At 41.0% G+C, this 21139-nt stretch overlaps 1 protein-coding gene across 1 annotated transcript; it reads left to right on the forward strand.

Moving 5' to 3' along the window:
- Positions 1–24: 24 nt before the first annotated feature.
- On the forward strand, positions 25–20471 carry efcc1 (EF-hand and coiled-coil domain containing 1). Its single transcript, XM_069703236.1, has 8 exons — positions 25–3678; positions 4788–5227; positions 14254–14402; positions 15636–15771; positions 16911–17067; positions 18623–18781; positions 19404–19473; positions 19617–20471. Exons 1-8 carry the CDS (start codon positions 3010–3012, stop codon positions 19748–19750), a joined length of 1914 nt encoding a protein of 637 aa, XP_069559337.1. The 5' UTR covers positions 25–3009; the 3' UTR covers positions 19751–20471.
- Positions 20472–21139: the final 668 nt, after the last annotated feature.

The following is a 21139-nucleotide window of genomic DNA, read 5'->3' on the forward strand; positions in this document are numbered from 1 at the left end:
GGATATTTTCATGCTTCAGTGCTAGTTCATGTCTCGGAAGCTAAAAGTACAAAATAATTGTCAGGATGTGGTGTATCCGTTGCAAAAACACGACGGCTCCATTTCTGGAAGATTGCCGAGCTCGTCACGTTCACCAAAGTGGCCGCCCGGCAATCTGCGATTAACATGGACGCAGCTTTTGTTGCGCTTCGTTTCAGCTGCTTCAAATTTAGGAGGAGATGCAGGTGAAAAGTGTAAGAACGACGTCACTGTCTACTACTCTTTGTTTTAAGAGTTTATTCTCTGAAGTTTTGATTTAACAGAAAGAATTGAGTTTTGTTTTGCTGCAGTTTTTCAAATCTCACTCTGGCCTGGACAAGGAGTTTTAATTGTATTTCAAAATTCCCCTCAGTGTCTCTTACCCATCGAGCCCAAGGTTGATCATTAGGGCCTCACAGTAGCAAATTTGTGACATGCAACGCTTATTAAGTAAAGATGTAAGTAGTTCTGTAAATAGTTTAGATTGAGGGTCTCGGATATTTTCGTATTTAAAATATACAACATATGGGCTATATATATTTTTTCTTTAACTCTTATCTTTTATTTCAAAGCAATTACATCCAGGTGGGAGAACATTTGGATATACAAGTAGTCATCGTGCAAAAAGAAGGATTTAAAAACACACAGAAAAAAAAACACATGTACAAAAAAATATATAATCTCTGCCTAATTTTCTTTTGACTTCCAGTCTATTTAGATTTTTAGGGGAAGCAAATTTAACTATATTTTCTACATGTTCTTAACTACTACCTTATAAACCCTTATATGCAATACGGATTAATGAAGCTATGAATCCAAAAGCATCATACAAAGGGAGCATTTTACTGCACAATGATCACTTTTACTTTTGATAGGCTACTTTAAGGAGGCTACATGTATAATACTTAAATACTTGTACTTAAGGGGTTTTAAATGCAGGACTGTCACTTGTACTTCGGTGCAGTAGTACTCCAGTGTATTGTTAAGGCTTTCAGCAGTTAATACTTTAACTTTGACACATTTATGGGCCTGAATACCTTGCAAATTTTTTTAAAATTTTTTTTTTTATAAATAACGTCATGTGTTGTCATAAATAGGCATTAATAATGAATTGGTAGCACACGTTACCGTTTATGTTCCTCTTCGGTCCACCTCGGCTCCTGCTGGGTGTCCTAACTACCTTCATTTAACGCCAACACAGCTGAAATTCGCCTGGGAAGAGTTGCATGCGTCGGTCAAACTTACCTCAGGTAAAATAAAATAAAAAAAAATCCCTTCAACTTAACTGGGAGTACGTGCCGTAGAGGAGGGCTGAAGTAAGTCAGGCTGTCACATAAACGTCAACCTATATGATTTTAATAAGTTGCAACGCGTCGCCATGGCAACCTCCCTCCCCACCCCCCAGTTCCGGCTGGAACTGTCGGAATCCAAACGGAAAAAAAAAACAGACGGAAGCTCGTTTGTTTTGTTTTTGTCAAAACGATTTATGGACATGAAAATCTCTAAATGCGACTTTTAGCCTTACTACTGCATATGGACTGATAAAAAACAACAACAACAACAACAACAACAAAAACAATAAGCAGATCACATCAGTTTATTAAATGAAAAAAAAACGAAAAAACATCAGAACTGAGTAAAATGCAAGTGCGAGTTATATCATTTGTAATGGTAAATTGATTGCCTAGTTACAAACGGGCTAAATGAAAACACGATAGCGTATCATTTCCATAGATGTTCTCTGTTTTCTGCATCTCCCTATTACTATTTTAAGAGGCCCCTGAGCAAAACTTTGATGTGGGCTTTTAGATTCTTCACAAAGACCAGAATGCATTAATTCCCATGGATGAGGCTGGTTAATTATTTGCCAATAGTGTGCAAACTGTGGCTACTCTTGAGGAATCTAAAATGTGAGATTACAGGACATACGGAACATAAATATGAGATGACAGAACATATGTGATTTTTTTTTTTTTTTGAAAGACCGCCTGCAATGAAAGTCCAAGATTTCAACCTTGTTAACATGTCCATGTGTTGTTTTTACATGCCACACGTCATGGGCCGAATAAGAAGTCAACAGTTCAGCTGTGGAACAGCAACGACGGTCTCAAGAAACACATGTTCAGACAATCGGGGTTTCATAAGTTTGTTATGTTCGTGTGAAATTTTGATAAAAAGACATGCATTTTTATTAATTCAATTTTAGGGGATTTTAACATATTTGATGAATACATGAAACCGTATGTGTTATTTAATATTTGATGCCCTCAGATATTATTTCCATCGTCAAAGATAGTACAAATTAAGAAAAATGCTTCAATGAATAGGTCCAAAGCTTTAGCATTGTATTTTACGCCTATAGGAAGACTGATGATCAACAAGCTTGCATGCAAGATGTGGATTTATGTCAGCATTTCAGATAAAGACTAACTGCAAAAACTACTGTATAAAACAGAACCGGATATCTGAAAGAGTGACAAGTGGACCGTAGATGAAGATCACGTGCAAAAGCTCGAATGAGCTTTAATGAAACAGAAGAGGATGAACAAAGCAAGGTTTAACTTTCGCTAAACCTGTCCCGCAAGCATGCGTTTTACCCTACAAAAAGTCCCTGCTGCTCAAATTCCTCAACATAGTCTACCTCTCCGGCACGGCCTATTAGTCTCTTGGGCATCTTACGTCTTAACAAGGTCTAACCCAAGTGAACGACCAAAGTTTATACACCTGGTGGCAATTATGGCAGCCCGTGCAAACGGCAGACTCTTATAGTAGGCCTACATGTAGGTTACTCCTGGTTGGGACCCCTGCTTGTGGATTTTGGGGGCAGAGCTAAATTCAAATCTGCTCTGTCTGAACACACGCCTCATTTCAGCCCCGCCAGTCCGCTCCAGGTTTGTGCTCAGGGCCAGAACAGAAACACACACGGGATGCTGCAAGAAGGAACAAAGTAACTCTTTTCACTTTGTGTAAATATGATGTTGCTCTATAGAAATGATGGATGCAATAGACTCCATTGATCCATACAGCCGACCAGCGCGCAGGACACAATGGATAGTCAGCACTCTGGCTTACCATTACGGACTGGACCGGGGAGTGGAGAACGAAATTATAGTTTTGGCCACCGGGTTGGATCAATATCTTCAGGAGATTTTCCATCATATGGACTATCAAGGGGGAGGCAAAATCCCCGTGGAGGACTTTAACATCTTGTGTGAAGTTTTAGGTCTGAACAAAGACTCGGAGGACACAGAATGCGCCGGTGTTTTAGACAGCGAGATCACCTTCAGACACTTTCACGCTAAACTGTGCGGATACTTCAGCACCAAGGCGGGGTGTCAGTATGAGAACGGCCGGCTGCTGGTCGGGAAGGACAGCGAGCACATAGAGACTCAGATCCGCCTGAGGAGCCCTCTGAAGCGGCGAGAGAGGCTGCTGTCGGTGGGGGTGAGCGGTGGCTCTTCTCCCTCCCCGGAGGGACGGCACGCCTCGGGCTGCAGGCTCGGCTCCTGCACCAGGGAGTGCTACGAGGAGATCGTGGCCCTGGAGGAGGCAGAGGACCGGCTAGCCAAACTGGAAGACGAAAATGCAAGTTTGAGGGAGCTGATCGAGGACATGCGAGCCGCACTTCAGAGCAGTGATGCCCGCTGTTTGGCTCTGCAGGTGAGCGCACTGAAGTTTTGAATATGATTCTGTCCATTCATTTATGTAGCTTGATAGTAATAGCATTCAGTCGTATCACAGAAGCCTCTGAAAATGCACAATAGCAGTCCTTGTGTTAAGGAACAGGGGCTCCTCTCACAAACCTTAAAGGGATGGGGGGGCCCCCAACCCCTGCCACCAGCACCCAGAAGTTGATACTAATGACTGACATATAGGCCCCTAAAATAATAAGGAATGATCTATAAACATTAATAAAGCCATTACTGACAAGTTACAAACCTTTTGTTCACGCTTCCAAAGAGATAGCTACCAGTTTCTGAGATAGAACCACCCAGGCAACCATGGGCATCTGCCCAGGAGCCCCTGACCCCGAAGAACCCTAAAAGCCACAGATTCATTGCTCTTCACTGTTTTTGGCATTTTCTTTAAATGTTAACTAGCCTATTTACTCAATAATATAGAAGTTGAGTCATGCATTATTAGTTAATTATCTAGCGCTGTGGTGTGGAGGGGCCCTCTGGGAACCTTAAGTAAGACTATTGCACCAAGTAAAACATATTAGGTATTGTTTCAGCTTAGGTGGCCAAGCTGCAAAGGGGGTTAATGGGAACTTGGCAGAGTATATATTTATACGGCAGGTGGAGGTCATGGGACGCCTCTCAGCAGGTTAATCCACCAGGGTCAAACAACACCAACCCTTATTAACAATTAAGAAAGGGTGCACTATTTGAATTTGTATACCAAAACCTGTGACCGTTTATTTTTTTTAAATGATTTTATTAACATTAACAGTAGAGGAATTAATGGTCTGTTAGAAACTTAGAATTCCAATATCCTTGACTAATGACTTATAACTGCTGATTGGATGTCTTAGTATAAGAGTTTATAATCGAGTCACAAAACTGACTCACCAGCAAGACATATTTTTCACTGCGTGATGACCCAGAAGTTGTTCTTTTTAGTGACTTCTAAGTAACCTATTAATGAAGCTATTGGTTAGAACTTCTACAAACTACAAATTCTATCAAAGGATTTAACTTATTAATATTTTATTTATTAGACAATATCTTGAATAGCTCCCTCAGGTCACCCGTTCCTCTCCTCTTCAGGTGGGACTGTGGAAAAGCCACTCCAAACACAAACCAGAAGAAGGATGTTTTGTTGCCAGCCAGAAACAAGCTACCCAGAAAAGTATAGACAACACCAGCATGAAAAGCAGCACCTACAGCAACCTGAAGAGCCTACAGAGCATTATCAATGAGATAGAACTGCTGCGTAGCTCAAGAGACCGGCAGGTGGAGGAAGCCATGCTGTGTAATCAGAGACTGGAGCAGGAACTGTGGAACTCTAAAGAGACTGTGGCTGCAGTGGAGGACTGCAACCGGGTTCTGAAAAGGGAACAGGTGGGCATGAGGAGGAAGGTGGAGGAGGCCAGGCAGGCGCTGCTCAGTGGACTAGGTAAAGTGAAGGAACTGGAAACCAAGGCCAGCCATGTGCCAGCGCTGCAGAGACACATCGTCCAGCTGGAATCAGAGCTCCTCTACTACAGGTAAAAATACATGGATCTCCCATTCACATGTAGTATGTTAGCATCAACAAACACTGCTTTTTAAAAGGTCCCATGTTGTATAAATTAAGATTTGGATTATAAAATAAGTCTGGGTGCAATATTACAACTTTGAAAGTGTCAAAACGCTCATTCCAAAGAAAAAGCCATACAGCCTGTATTCAGCAGCTGTGCCTTTTTTGACTTTTGTAAGTTTGTGACGTCACAAACTCACACTTATGTCATATGTCCACCCTCAGCACAGCCCATTGTCCAACCTTTTATCCGAAAGAAAAGACAGAACAGCCATTCCATGTGGCGATAGCAGGCCACCACACCTGTGATTGGTCTGGGCGTGTGTCACTCAGAAAAGAGTCAGCCAATCAGAAGAGAGGGTCATTTATTTTAGTGTGTCTTAAAGACATAGACATAAAACAACCCGTAGAGCAGACAGAAGCAAAGGAGGTGATGTTAAACTATATTGAGATGTTTTTTGATACTTAAAACCACAAACATAACTTTGTATTGGTTATCAAGTCACCTAAACAACAACAACACCAGAAACATGTGACCTATGGGACCTAATGTTTAGTACAGTATTGCTACAGCTCAGAGTTTTGTTAAGACTGCTTCCTAGGCAGCCATTAAACCATCTTGACTGAATTGCCATTTTGTTTGAACATTGTGTTAAATCAATCTTGCCTTGTTTGCATCTGTGTTTGCTTGCTGTGGTCTGACTGTGGATGTAGACTGTTGCTCTAAACCTACCAATGGCTGACTATTTCAATACGTTTTCCTCCCCTGCTGCTATCTACGTATTATTTTTAAAATCCCTATTGCGACTGGAAACAACAATAACAAGACAACAGCTAGAAACGTACATGCTGTAAATGCCTTTTTCAACAGCTTAACTGGAACCGTGGACGATCATTTTGTAACTTTCCAAAACCAATAATCCAACAGTCTCGTGCGGCTTTATGCAGCAATTACCCCAGTGTTTGGGGGCGTGAAAGTAGGCAAGATTGGAACTTTTGTCAAGCTTTCCTTCTCACTCTTGATCATTTTCAACCGCTTCCATCCCTTCTGGACCTTTAATTTCATTGATAAGTTGTCTCTGACAATACCATTTGAACAAGAAACTGAATTTTTGGAGAGAGATTGAGGAAGTGTCACCATTGTGTACAGGTATAAAGGTTTTCTTGTTTAAGACATACTGGAAGAAAAGGCCAACGATAATAGTGAAGTCATCGCACTGGTTGAAAAAGGTCCAATCATCTGGGAAACTCTGAGCAAAACAAGTGTTTGGCTGTTAACCATGTCATGAGAAACAAGGGCTTGTTTTGGAAGGTTATGGTAATCGGGGGGCTTTTGTGGTTAGAATCAACCATAATGAATTATAATTCCCCCAACAGTAGAATAAAATGACTCTGTTTACCTCTGGCCTCATGCCTGGAAAGCTCTGCCATGCTATTTATGAAGGCTTGATGTGGTTTAACTATTCCAATTTTCATCCTTGTTGTGTTTTAGTTTATTGAAATAGCTTCGTGTGTGGCAGACCGGTCCTGCTTGAGCTCCGCTACTGTTGGGAACCCTTCATTTTGGTGGAAGTAAGGGTGTAATTGGACTTTTAAAGTACAAAGCCATCGGTTCAATGTTTATCTCTGTGTCTGTTGTGTGTGCTTCAACCATATAATCAGTGTCTGCAAGTCTGGCTTTCTTAGATAGCAGATGTCTCTAAATGCTTATAGCGTCTGCGTAATTTGGAGTCTAAAAGTCAATTATGGACAACCAGAAAATTCCTCAATACAACCTGCATATAGGTGATTCTCCAAAAACTCATTTAGCAATAACAGTTTTTTAGCCCTTAACTCCAATAATCTATCCAGACTGTGTTTCAGTCTTTTCACTGCCCCTCCATTGATGCCCTAGTGGCAAATAATTCAACACCACAAAGGCAAGAGAGCGCTCCACTGAGTGAGGACCTCAACAGACTGAATGTTCTCATCAATCTCCGCTCACTTCTTTCACTGCTCCCAAATGAACAATACCACATAGGCACCCCCGTCCTATGGATCTTAGCAACCAAGCCCCATGAATACTCCCACAGAAACCCTCAAAGCTTGCTAAATCACAGCCCACTCAATGACACTGTTACAGGGGAAGGTGCTAGGTGAGAGTTGATGCACTAGCTTTTTACCCCCTCTTAAGTCTTGCTCTAAAATAGTGTGACTCTGAGTTACCTTAGAAGGAAGTCATTACTCTTTCAACGTGCTGTCTCAGCGTCAACTGTATGATGTGCATATAGGAGTTTAGCGATGCAGCGGTATGTCAAGGGATTTGTTGAAATGATCGACCGTAACTTTATCCCTGCGGCTTAATTCTAAACTGCTGTGACAAGTAATGAGATTAACTCAGATGCTGCTGGATCTCAGAGATCCTTAGTTACAGGTTGCAGGATGGGTGGGAACTGGCACTGCTACTCCTCTGTTGATTCAACAGTGATAGTTCGGTGATAATATAAGTGGAAAAAGACAATAGATAAGCATCTATAAGATGGTGAAGGCCTCTAGTGTGAGCCATGACCCAACAGGATAGCAACTCGCTTTTCTACCCGGAACATTTAAAGAAATAGTTCAGCACTTTGGGAAACACACTTATTTGCTTTCTTGCCAAGCGTTAGATGAGAAGGCTGATATTATTCTTTCTATCTCTTGGGAGTTTAAAAAAAACAACAACAATAGCATACATGTTGAGATGCATCTATGTCGCTACCTTATTGCAGCAGGATTCTGGCCAGTTGAAATAGTAGAGAATAACAACTTCTGAGCTCCCGTTATTTGTTAATTAAAGAAATGCCAAAACCAAGCCACTGGGGATAATATTTCACAGGGGAAAAGTTATCTGACTGTACTATTTTACAGTACTGAACATGTTGAATATCTTTCCATATTCTAAACTAACATGAAGCGTCTTTTGATATCCATGCATTTATACACGTGGTCAATGCAAGCGAACCCACTGTTAATCAAGTGAAGATACAAGTGAATATTTTGGTGAAATTCTTTTCTTCCAATGTAAAACTGTTTTTAAACATATCTATGAGATTAAGGCTAAATTAGTTGCATATGGTGCAGTTTTCTTGTAGAAATATGCTGCTCCGGGGAGATTTACTGTCTATCATTTATGCAACTAGCGTGACTTAAATGGTTTCACAAACTTATTTGACTTGAAATCAAATTAAATACAGAACTGAAAAACATCTGTGACCTTTGAACTTTACTGTGTGTTAATGCAGCACAAGGGGTGCAAACAGAGCGAATCTGGAACTCCCCTAAAGTAGCGAAGCCACACATTAAATCTTGTTTGCTTAATCTGCACAAAATGTCTGTAATAATTAGTGAGGTTTTTTTTGTTGTTTTTACCTTTGCACAGAGAAAGCTAGCTGTTCGCCCCTGATTCTGGTCGATATGTTATGCCAAGCTAGGTAACCAACCTTTCTCGGTAACTTTGCATGCCTTCATGAGAGTTGTACCAGTCTCCTCAGTCGAACTCTTTGCAATGAAGCCATTAAGCATTTTTCCAGAAATACGGTACTTTCCTATGTGATTTTAGTCTGGATTGACTTTTCTGTTTTTTTTTTAGCTTTCGGTAATGTTAAATTTGTTCATCAAGGAAATCCCCTTAAACATTCCATCAACATGCCAGCAGAGGTCCGTTTCAAAAAAGATGTGATCATCGGTATTAAACTTAAGCTGTGTGGGTGTTGTTGCATAACATGTCTGTGATTTCTTTGGATTGAATGTGAGAACAGAAGATGCAGAGAGCCAGATGGGAGCCACACCTTCAACGGAAGTAAATCAGCACAGGAAAGTCTTATGTAGCTGTGATCATCTGACACGGTTCCTTTTATGTTCCGTTTTCCTTTTTAGCTCCAGACATTAAAGGGGATCTAAATCAGTCACTGTAGACTATAGAGCTCTGTGGGCCACAGGGATGAGACAATAGCAAGTGAGAACAGCGGGAGGAACAAAAAGAGATGAGGGGGAGGAAAAACTACCATCTGGAGGAAGAAGCAAACACTCAACTGTTTGTTTATGAAATGACAGACATGTTGTGCCAGGCGAGAGATGAACTGCTGCATTCATCCGCATCTTCTTTTTGTGCCCCCCCCCCCCAAAAAAAAAAAAAAAAAAAAAAAAAACCACAGAGCGGAAATCAGAAATCCTTCAATAAAAGTGCACTTTGTTTCTTCTAGAACTTCTTCAGTTATTATCCCCTTGATTCTAGGTGTCTTACTTTATAAAGTCCGGGGATGTCTGGAGAGCATACCCAAGCACATGTATCCAACGTGTGCAAGTTTAAAACTTTGCATTTTAAAGGCATGCCTGCAGACTTCTTCTCTGTATGCCTCTAACCCCTAGCCCTCTGAAGGCAGGCCCCATGGGAGGCATAATCTCCCGGCCTTTTCATGCTCCCTGCATGGTGCCTGAAAGCAGAGGGGAGAGGAGGGTCTAGCAGACCATTTATCTGCCTCGGCGCAAGAGCTGCAGCATTGTGTGGAGCAGGTGCTGCCATGGCATTCCTACCCTTTAAATAATGGGGAAAGGACACACTCAAGGGACGTCTGGGACCCGTGGCATTCTGCTGCTGCTGCTGCCTTTCTGTTGTTCTTGAACGGCCTTCAAAAACCCACACTGCCAACTGGGCTCATATTCACATTGAACTGCTCTCCCTCTCTCTGGTTTTGAGGTATGCTGACATCAGCAGAAATACGTCACACACAAAATATCTTATAAACTTATACCACCCACCCTCGTTTTCTCCCCGCTATATTTCTCTCCACTTTTAATACCCTTGTTTGTTTGACTTTGGGGGTTTCTTTGCACTTTGCTTGCAAGGGAAGGCTTAACCACCGTCTGTAAGTGTTACATGAATTGGTTTTTGGATTAAGTCCTCAGCTAGTGCTAAACAATAATCACGTCCACGAAGCTACTTTATCTGTATCCGAGGAACCGCTGCATTGTACGAGTGTGATCCAAGAGCGCTTGATTAATAACCGTCAGCTATGTAAACAAGACCTCTTGTCTTGCTGCAGGGCACCGACAAGCGGCGAACTTCAAGTTCAAGCTCAGGTTTACAGCATGACCACATTTATAACCTTTGCAGAGAAAGGAGACTGTCATTGACCGATGACACCTGAAAGAGGAAACTGCTCTTGTGGGATAGGAGGAGGGGGAAACGCTGATGGGGAGGGGAGGGGGTGTTGATGGAAAGTTCACTTAAGTGCCACACTGTGATAAACACAGAGAGGACTCTGGGTGTCCTGGCTCTAACAACAAACAGCTGGACTACCCCCCACAAGCCTAAAGCATGGCTTGTAAGTTTTACTAATAGAATACAGCATCCTATTAATTAGACATGCCTTGACATAGCACATAGCAGTCTTCACGTCTATTTCTGTTTGTGTCTTTAGGAAAACAGTGATAATTAGGCTACATTATAACGGCTCAAAAAAGGCTTCTATAACTATACCACCAGAGTATTTTCACTGTCAAGATCTTAGATGTCAAACCAATAATATCATAATCTAAAAATGATGAGGTGAAGTAGGTTTGGCACATTTCCTTTCCTCCTTTAATTTCCTTTATTCAATTCAGACTTTTTTGTTATTCTGTGCTCATGCCAAGTCTTAATTTAATTTTGGCCAGAGATCATATGAAAAGTTCCTTTGATACAGGAATATGATTAAAGAGAGTGAAAAGAGATCTTAAATTGTATAACCTATCTATCTAATCTACGTGTGTGCTACTTCCTCCAAAAAAAAAAAAGAGGTCTGTTTTTAAGTTTCCTGCAGATCTGTACGTGTGCCTTGATTCTCCATCTGATTTATATCATGGCCAAAAAGTTGGTGTCTGTGTTCTTTTTATTTTGAAAGGGGAGAAATGATCACTGTTCTAAACGACCCACAGGCCTGAAAAGTGTAATGTTTTATTCAATAGATGCCTAACAACAATATAAAAAGATGGAAGTAGGCTCCGTGATGTCACCCATAGCTTCCCTGAAAAGTGTTTTGGAAGCTTAGTGTGGATGACTTCGACTGTTGCCATCTTGGCAGTACACAACTCCGCTTAACTACCAGCTACTTCAAAAATGGGCAAAGAGGTGGTGCATTGACAGAGCTGCGGTGGGCTGAATGAGGCCTGAAGCCAGTGGAGAGGAGTCTTTGTCTGGATGGCTCTCATTGATAGTCTACGGCTGGAACATGTTGGCAACTAGCCAACCGTGGTGGTACCCACCTGTAAAATTTGCCCCACCGTTAATTAATTAATTTGTTTTTATTCTCCCCTGGGAAATAAGGGTTTGACTTGCTTTCAGAGCCAGCCTCAAGTGGCCAGTCGACGAACTGCAGTTTTTGGCACGTCTGCATCGGCTTCCTTTTTTAGCCCGAAGGTTGCCATTTGCAATACAAAATATTGATTATTGATTGATTGATTGAGCTTTAAGATGCTTTTTTGTGTCAGAGAAAAATAACTTAACTCTTGAGCTGCCAAATTCTGTGCACTTTCTGTTGTTTAGTTCTGGGAAAGTAATACAGACTGGGTTTATCAGTTTTCTGCTGAAACAACCGGCAACAACATTTAATTCACAGAACAACAGCAGTAACGTTGTGGGCTACGGAACCAAAACAAACAGCTGAAAGATGCTAAAAGGCTCTTGAGAATTTTCTGTGGCATTTGTCGTTCTGACTCTTTCCATATAAAAATGATGATAAGTGCTGCGGGTGGCACAGTGGTGTAGTGGTGAGCATTGTTGCCTCACAGCAAAAATGTTCCGGGTTTGAATCCGGGCCTGGGGCCTTTCTGTGTAGAGTTTGCATGTTCTCTCTGTGCCTGCATGGGTTCTCTCTGGGTACTAAGGCTTCCTCCCACCATCCAAAAACATGCACCTCAGGTTAATCGGTGGTTCTACAAATTGCTCTAAGGTGTGAATGGTCTTTGTTTCCATCTGTCTCTGTGTTGCCCTGTGATAGACTTGGCAACCTGTCCAGGGTGAACCCTGTCTTTGTCCAAAGTGAGCTGGGATAGGCTCCAGCCCCCCCCCCCCCCCCCGCCCCATGACCCTGTTTAGGATAAAGTGGGTATAGATAATGGATGGATAAGTACTGTTTAAGTTGTTTTTATTTTGCACACAAATTGGGGAGGGGAAGGGGGGTGAGATGAGCCATTTTTTTAATTTTTTTTTTTTACTTTTGTTGTCCTTGAGGTATAAGGAAACATTAAGTAAGATCAAAACATGTACTGTTATTTCAGAATGTCTGCTGCCAAATGAAATTATCAGAAAAATATGTCGAAATGCAGAACATGTTTTATTTTTTAACTCATGAATATTTACTGTCTGCGGTGTATTTTACCGCATCTCTCTCTGTCAGCAAAATAAGTAAATGAACAGACAAGTTCGTTTTGGCAGGTCCGTCCCATCAGTGCTGGCACATTGGCAAGAACTGGGCCGCTCTCATGAAGCACTGATCAAATTTTGTCTATGTCTGCTGCATCTCCCAGTCTAACCACAATCCGGAATATCTGCCTGGACTACATTCAGGGTGTCTCCACTCATCCAGTTGGAATTCCCATAGTCAGCAACAAACACTTCAGGGTAGCTCATCATTATCAAAATACGTGACGGGAAACCTTCTTGAAACAGTATAAATCTCACTAGTTACTAGTTCTCATGTGGCAGTTGGAAGGTCATTCTTTTTAACTAGCCTAAAAAGTGAGGATGTCTCCCATGACACAGAGCCATATTTAACATCAATGCGTGTCAAAGGCCTGATCCAGAAGCTGTGGCCTTGCTACAGTTTTCACTGGACACAGGCTGCAGCCTCCCTCCAACCACTGTCAATTAAAGTGCAATTAGTCACACCGAAGCTTGCATTTGAAAAAGCCTTCTTCCAGCTCATTCCAGAGTCGAGCGTCTCCACAGCAACCAGCAAAGTTTTGTGTGTTCACGTCCATGTTGGTCCAACTGCAGCTGCTGGCCCTGGTGAACTAACTCCTTCTTTCCTCCACCCTGGCCCCCTCTGCAACTTAAACATGGCTCTCTGATTGATTGCCTGAAATCATACTGCAATTATTGACCCTCAGTGAAGTCAGTTGTTTCTCTGCAATGTTTGCACAAAGAAAGCTGAAGTAGTGCACAGAGTATAATGTTGTCTTACGGCATAGTCTGCCTCGTGCCGACAGGATATAAGAGCTGGTGGACTTTCCTCTTTTTTTCCCAAGGATTCAGGCTGCTGAAAAACTTTTCGAGATTTTCTCTCTTCTTTTTTTTTTTCTTCGGCAAGACATCATCATCTGGAAACACTTATTCTGTGATTTATGAAGGCCCCCTATCGGATTTCCCCCAACACAAAAGAGCAGACAGCAGAAGAAACCTAGAAAATTCAAACCATTACAGAACGATTGATCCGCCCAAACTGCAGCCTCAGGCTTTTTATCAGGAGCGACTATTTAAATGTGACACGGACATAAGGGAATACATAATATATATATACACACATATATATATATATATATATATAAAATTCTTTTTCATCAGATAAAAAACATGTAACTGAAGTTAGAAAACTTTTTTGCTGCACTTAAAAGGTTTGCTTTTGCCCCACATCTTGCAAGAAAAGTCTTGCACACTAATAGCACCATTCTACCACTGACCCACTTTACTGTAAAAATGCCTTAAAGATACAGTGTCTGGCTTCAATTACCCCACCCAGATTTGGCATACAACATCACAGGCCTCTATAAAATTATCATGGCGGTTGTATGTGGCGTAATACACACTCCCTTGTGTTACACGATATGTTCTCTTTGATGCTGGCAATTGGTTTAGACTGAACTTTTCTCATCTGTGCAGATTTGAAGAGCTGTTTTAGCCCCTTTGGTCACTGTCAGTACATATCCTGAGATACTCAGAACAACACAGTCAACATTATCGTCAAACAGCTATACTGAACTTGCAGCGCTGTCTTTTAGGTCGGAAGTGTCCAAACTACAACTCCCAAGCAGTGCCAGGACCGAGCAGCAGCTGAGCGTTAGCAGCAGGCCGGGCCAGAGATGCTGCACGGACGCCCAACATGACCGCTGTTCTCCGACAGGACGCGCTGTAACGACACCTGACAAGAGTAAGACATAAGACTATAAGCACTACTTTGTGCTTTTCATGCATTGCTTGTCTCATACATTAGTCTTAGATCTAAGCATTTGATTTTCCAAAAAAGAAATACCACGCAACCTTTAAAGAGGTCATTTGATAACACTTACTCTGATTTTGAAGGTATTTCCAGAATGCCCAAAGACTCCTTTAACCCTTAAGGAGTAAAAAAAAAAAAAAAAACGACAACAAAACAATATAATCTAGTGCACAAACTGTTTTATTTCTCAGATAGTAAAACACTTCAGAAAACTGACACAGTGCAGCTATGAATTACACTAATTCCATACCATTTCATTTATTATTTTCTTGATACATTTGATAACATCATCATTCTCAGTTTTGTGATGAGTTGTCCAAAATGACAGGGATGGGTTTTTACCCCACTAAAAATGGATTAAAACTCATATTTTATTTCCTGCACCATACTTGTGCTTGTGAATTGTTTTTCATCAACTACGGGAGTCTTTAAAGATTCTGAACATACCCTTAAAATCAGTGCTGTCAAATGACCTCGTAGGTTTTTCATTCATAGCTCTGAAACTTCCATGTCAAGTAAGACACAGAAAATAAAACTGGGGCTTTTGTAATGAATGCCAGTGATGAGGAGAATTACCACAGAATGAATGATTTAGTACACATACTTTAGAAAAGTTCCATCAAGTCCAATAAGACCCTGTGCATATGGTATCTGTTTAACACAACCATAGTTCTATTGACTATCCCGAACCCCACAAGGCAACATTTGTACTTTTCCAAAAGTGGCATGTCCATACGCTCTTGTAAACCCATAAATGATGTACAGCTCAAAAATATCTGTTGCAACATAACTGTTACAGATGTGGATTCAGTGGGCTACCTTTGTCAAGGCCAGCTGACAAGAACTCACTTTTACAGTTAGCTGCAACTAATAATTGTTTGAAATATCAATTAGAATCTGCCAAAGATTTTGTATGATTAAACAAATATCAGAGAATCACTTGTCACATTTAAGTCACATTTAACGCCCGTACGAATCGGCCAACTGTCCAGACCATATAGATTTTAAGTTTACTAAAAAACTGAGAAAATCGTCAACTGATCTATTGAATTGGTTTATTGTTTCAGCCTCAAGTTTTTTTTCTTATTCTACACCTCTGGCTACCACCCGCTGATTGCAATAATGATGATTCCAGTAGTGATGATGGTTTGTTTAATTGTGTAGTGGAGGAGCAGCTGTTTCGGTCAGTGGAGGGCCAGGCAGCCTCAGATGAAGAAGAGGACAAGTGGACCGGGGATCAACAGAGGCAGGTGGACGAGGTGAAGAGGATCTTGACCAGGCTGTCGTGCTGTGGGGAAAGGTACAGCACATCCATATCATCACTATATCTTTAAATTTACATTGTGCAACCCAAAACATATTTGTGATATAGGCCTACTTCCATATGCTGTTTGTATGAACACAGGAAATAAAAGGTTGCCACAGTGTCTTCGGCACTTATATGCAGCGCAGCCTCATTTACTTTCCACATATAATGTTGAATCAAGCAAATTGGAATGTGGGACGAGATAAAGTATGTGATAAATAATTGAAAGACTGTATACTAGCCTTTTTTTTTTTGCCACTCAGGGGCAGAAGAACTCCTGACATTATTACGCTTATAAAGTTGCTGTGGCTACACTTTAGCAAGTTGCCGGTTTACCATAGACTAGGTCTGAAAAGTGAAGCCAATGTAGAATTGCCTTTAAGTGCAATGCCACTGAGTGCCATTAGGGGCTGGCTCCAAAAAACCTCTGGCTTCAATAGACTCCTGTTCAAAAATGTCATGAAATACAAAGTCAGTGAATTATTTTTCACAAGTCATTACGGTGTTATTTGCTAAATTCCCTTTTTGTGATTGGCGTTGTGGTGGTAGGCTTTGGGCCACGTCTGGCTTGATTGACATGCCCGGGGTGCAATCAGGTTTAACCTACATAATAACCTACATATATTCATTTGATTTATTGTCATAAAAGTTACTAGTACATGTAGCTTTAAGGTTAACTTCTTATTTTGTGTGGGTTCCTCTATGCCAAAGTGTATTTAAATTTTGTACAAGTACTGTGGAATCTGCCACTAATAGAGGTGCAGTTTCAGAAATAAAAGTAAATTTCTACAAAAGACAAACGTATCTTATTTTCCATAACCGCTCATCCTTTGACAACCACACTTTTAGATTCACACCTACAGGCAAAGAAAGCATCAAATGTGTAGTTTTATTTTAAAGTCTGGAGGATTAACAACTAAAACCGAGACATGTTTTTGATGACTGATCCAAAGCACACTTGGAAACATCAAAAAATGATGACACGAAGAAGAAATTAAGAAAGACTAACACTCGGTAAACCACCGTTTCTCCGATCATTCCCCCAACATTTATCCAATTGTGATGTAATTTGCCAGCTACTGTTGCTCTCGGCCTGATAAACTTTATGCCTTCTGGTATTTCTTCTCGAGCAGGTGCGAAGACAAGGCATTCAAGAAGCTGATTTCTAATTTCGGGAGCTCGAGAAGCAAAGAGAGCTGCAGTGCTGTTGTGGAGCTCCTGGAAAGGGTGACCAGGTTGCATAAACAGCTGGAGTTGAAGGAAAGCCAAGCGAAGATAGACATGGACCAGGTACAAACCCCCATAGACCTCCATCACACCAGGGTGGGCTTCAGAAGCGTCCTGTGTCCTGTTCCGCTGGATGCATTTATATGAAAATGTTCTCTCTGGACAATGTTCTGCCTCGCTCCACATCCAGAGTCATTTTGTGGCTGTGTGCGCAGTGTTGAACTAGATTAGAGAGGACTGGTGAAGGTTGTTATGAAAATGGAGGGCTTCAAAGGCAAAACCACAGCTAATGGTATGATCCTGAAGCTTCCACCTAACCAAACCACCAGCATCGGCTACGCAGCCTCCCTCTGTGTGTGTGTGTGTGTGTGTGTGTGTGTGTGTGTGTGTGTGTGTGTGTGTGTGTGTGTGTGTGTGTGTGTGTGTGTGTGTGTGTGTGGGTGTGTTTGCAGCTGTTTCTCACTGGAGCTGACCCCAAAAACACTCCCCCCATGTTGCCACATGACACTAAGAAATATCCTGAATTAAAGCTCTCCAGTTACAGTCGAGTAGTATTTTCACAACACAGGAAGACAGGCAGAAGGGGAACTGTGATGTAATGCGTTCCCAGAGCATCTGAGCGCTCAGAGAGGAAAAGTTAAAACCAAACAAAGTCCTGACTGTGAGGCTTTGTTTATGCGCAGGATGTGTGGAGTGAGACCTTTGTCCTTCAAATATGCTATGACGTAAAGGTGCGCTGCGGGGATTTCCAACACTTCTGGCAGGCAAATGTTACAAAACGTGGCCTAAAACTCAATTTTAACCATAACATTTGACATGCATTTACACTGGGTATATTTATTTTGTATTAAGATGTTCAGCAGGCCTACAAGGAGAAATGTTTACATTTTCAAAAGTTACATCTTTTTCAAACCTGTCAAATTATGTGCAGCTCAAGAATATATATTGTCAAGTTGCTTAATGTGTTTTGGTCTATACTTTTAATGCATACTCAGATATATTCATGTTAGTTCATGTTAATGATGATTCAAAACAAAAGTTAGCCATGGAGTTTCATGCTGTAGGCAAACATTAAAAGGACGAATGAAATAAATGTTGCTATGCAGATGACACCCAGCTATGTTATAAAGACAATAAAGCCTGGATGACCTCTGTTTATTTTGACTCGCCAAATACACCGTCTAGCTGCTGTTTGCTACACAAACGTGTATTAATCTGCTGCTGAAAATAGTCCCCAACAAATACACCATTTCCTCCCATTTGAGCGACATTCTGCTAAATACTACATGGTTTAACTGTTTAAGGGAAATTGTTAAACTGGCCCAAAATCTCCATTGCCGAGGCAAAACCAGTCTTTTACTTCTCATGTTACATAAAATTAAACCTTTTTCAGGCTAATGTTGACGTCTTCATAATGCTTGAGTACCTCGCTATGGTTTCAGGACATGTTTGCTGTGTAAATTTAACGATTCATTGAAAAATATTAGTCTCCCTTATATTTATACTGATGTTTTCAAAGACCAGATGTTAACGTCAGTTGAATCCTGACTGTATATACACCAGGCCAAAGGAAGTACCCGTCCTTTAGGTTTTGACTGTTTTGTGCCATGTCTTCCAGATGAAGGACTCGCTGATGCAGGAGCTGCAGCAGAAGGCCGAGGAGACGGAGCTACTTCAGATGGAGCTGCAGATGCTGGAGACAGAGAGGGTTCGTCTGTCGCTGGTGGAGGAGAAGCTTGTGGACATCCTGCAGCTCCTCCAGCAGCTCCGAGACCTGGTTAGTCACAGTTTCAGGTTATCCGCATTGTTGAGTTCAATTCCAAAACGATTTCGGAACTGAATAATCAAGGCTTTGTGTGGCTATTCAACGTTGTTTTTTTTTTTTTTTTTTTTTTTTTATCATTTAAAGGCCCAAACATGCTGTTTTGATTTTTAGCACAATGACAATTCCTGTTAACAGCAGGTTGTCCATCATGTGAACTAAAATTTCAAAATAATGCAAATCATTTTGGGGGTTGGCAGTTGAGAGAAATCCACCCACGCTGCACTGGAAGGACTTTTTCTGGTCAGACATCAGAAAGGAAAACAAACTGAAAGATTGAATTAGCCTTGTTAATGGACAAACCTCCATATGGACAATAACCTAGTGATACTTTCAAATTAAGAGTCCACTTTGACCTGTTGAATCAGCAGACATGCCTTACCAATCAGATAAGAGATAAAAAGGTTGGTTGTTTTTTTTCATTCTTTTGTGCTCATTCCTACAAGTGACAATAAGCAAATGAATATCTATCGTTGAACATGTGGGAAAGCTTTTGCGGTTAAAAGAGACCATTTGTCCATCAAAAAGCCTGTAAATTCTCGGAGAGTCTTCTGAAATTAGCTCTTTCTCATTTCAGAATGTCTCGCGGAGGTCTCTTGGGAAAATCTTGCTCAGCACTTTGGAGTCCTGCAGCGACCCGCAACATGGTTAGTGGCGCTCACATGCCCAATAAAATCAATACAAGTCCCGTAAAATGTGACAATGAAAATTTTGTTGCATACGGCGGGGAATTGAATTAACTTTATGTCGTATATAATGGGACTCAGACATCTGTTCTGTTTTTACGCAGGCAAAGCCCACATTCTGGAGGTGCTCAACGCTCTGTATCATGAACTGGCAGCTTGTGAGATTCTGTCTAGCGGTGGACCTTTGGAGCGTACACCGAGTCAGCAGTCTCTCAACGCCCTCCTCATCTCCTGCTAAACAAGACTGCCTCCTGCTGGGCCCAGAACGCTCAAGCATCTTTCTCGAGGACACTGACAGCTGAACAGTGTTTAAAAGTCGAGCCGATCGATGTGTATAGTGTATTATATTGTAGCGTATATACTCCTCATACCATATTATCTATAAAGGGATGTTAGTCTAGAATTATTGTATTCTTGCTTATCCATTTTTTTTTTTCAAGAGCCTATTGTACATACCTTTTCACGAAACGGGAAGAATTTTTTTTAACATGAATTTTTCCAAAACAGAGTTCTTAATGTGAAAATGTTGAAATGAGCTCACATTTTAAAGGGGCGTAGAGTGCCTAGTAAAATTGATCGAGCTAGTCAAGCTGCCGGTCAACAGGTGAGCAACATCCCTGATAGAATTAATAGAAATGAACAGAAACCACTTATCAGTTCACAAGCCTGCATCAAATGGGTCGAAAGGGCAATGTTATTAAAAAAGGCCTTTGCAAACTATATTGAGAGACGAAGCCTCTGTTTTGACCAACTCTGGAGACCAGTGTTTACTGTGGTGTTACTTTGCAACCCTCGGGATGCCTCGGTGTTGTTTCACATCGTATTCAGGAGGTCCTGTTGATGGAAAATATCCCGGAACCATCAACCAATTTGTATCTCATTATGTTGAGGCGCTCATTTTTCACTGGCCAATGCATCACGTCAACTAGACCAGTAATTGAAAAAATAAATACATTTTAAAAAGCAAATTTGTAAATATGGAAAGTACATTTGTTTCTGCATACCCACACTTGGTCGACATTTTTAGCTTTTTGACCATCGGCAAGCAGATGGATTATTGTTTCACCTCTAATCAGGCCATGATACTGTGCATTACAGCATGAATCATATTTTTCAGATACATTTCAATTTGTTCATATTCAGTGCACACCAAAGTTAGTCATGGAGTTCCACAAGAACTGGCACTAGGACTAGTACTTTTCACATTATACATGCCTCCTGTAGGGAATATAGGCTATTATGTGGAAGACATGCATAAATTCCCATTGCTATGCAGATGTCTCGTATTATGTCTTTATATTGGGACTATGAGACAGTGTTCTTATGTGAGTTCCGGATTGTGTAATTATTATGGTGTAAAAACATTATTATTTCTGTTTCTAATTCAGCAAAACCTTTTAAAATGTAGACTATATAGGCTGAAAAAAAAATGCTGTGGCACAACAGCTGGGACAAGAATCAGAAACCACTGAGAATCTTCAGATTTTAAAGAATTCACCAGGATCAAAATAATTCAGTGATACGTATCATCAAATAGCAAAAAGAAGCTGTTAACACAATTCTGTGTCACCTAATCTTTTAAAATCTAAGCCTTAACAAAAATATAACAACCCTACAGTACAACTAA

Source organism: Brachyistius frenatus, unplaced genomic scaffold, assembly GCF_029030835.1.
Source record: "Brachyistius frenatus isolate BFR_SWC_R1_liver_20210118 unplaced genomic scaffold, ASM2903083v1 Contig_45, whole genome shotgun sequence".
Taxonomy (NCBI): Eukaryota; Metazoa; Chordata; class Actinopteri; family Embiotocidae; genus Brachyistius; species Brachyistius frenatus.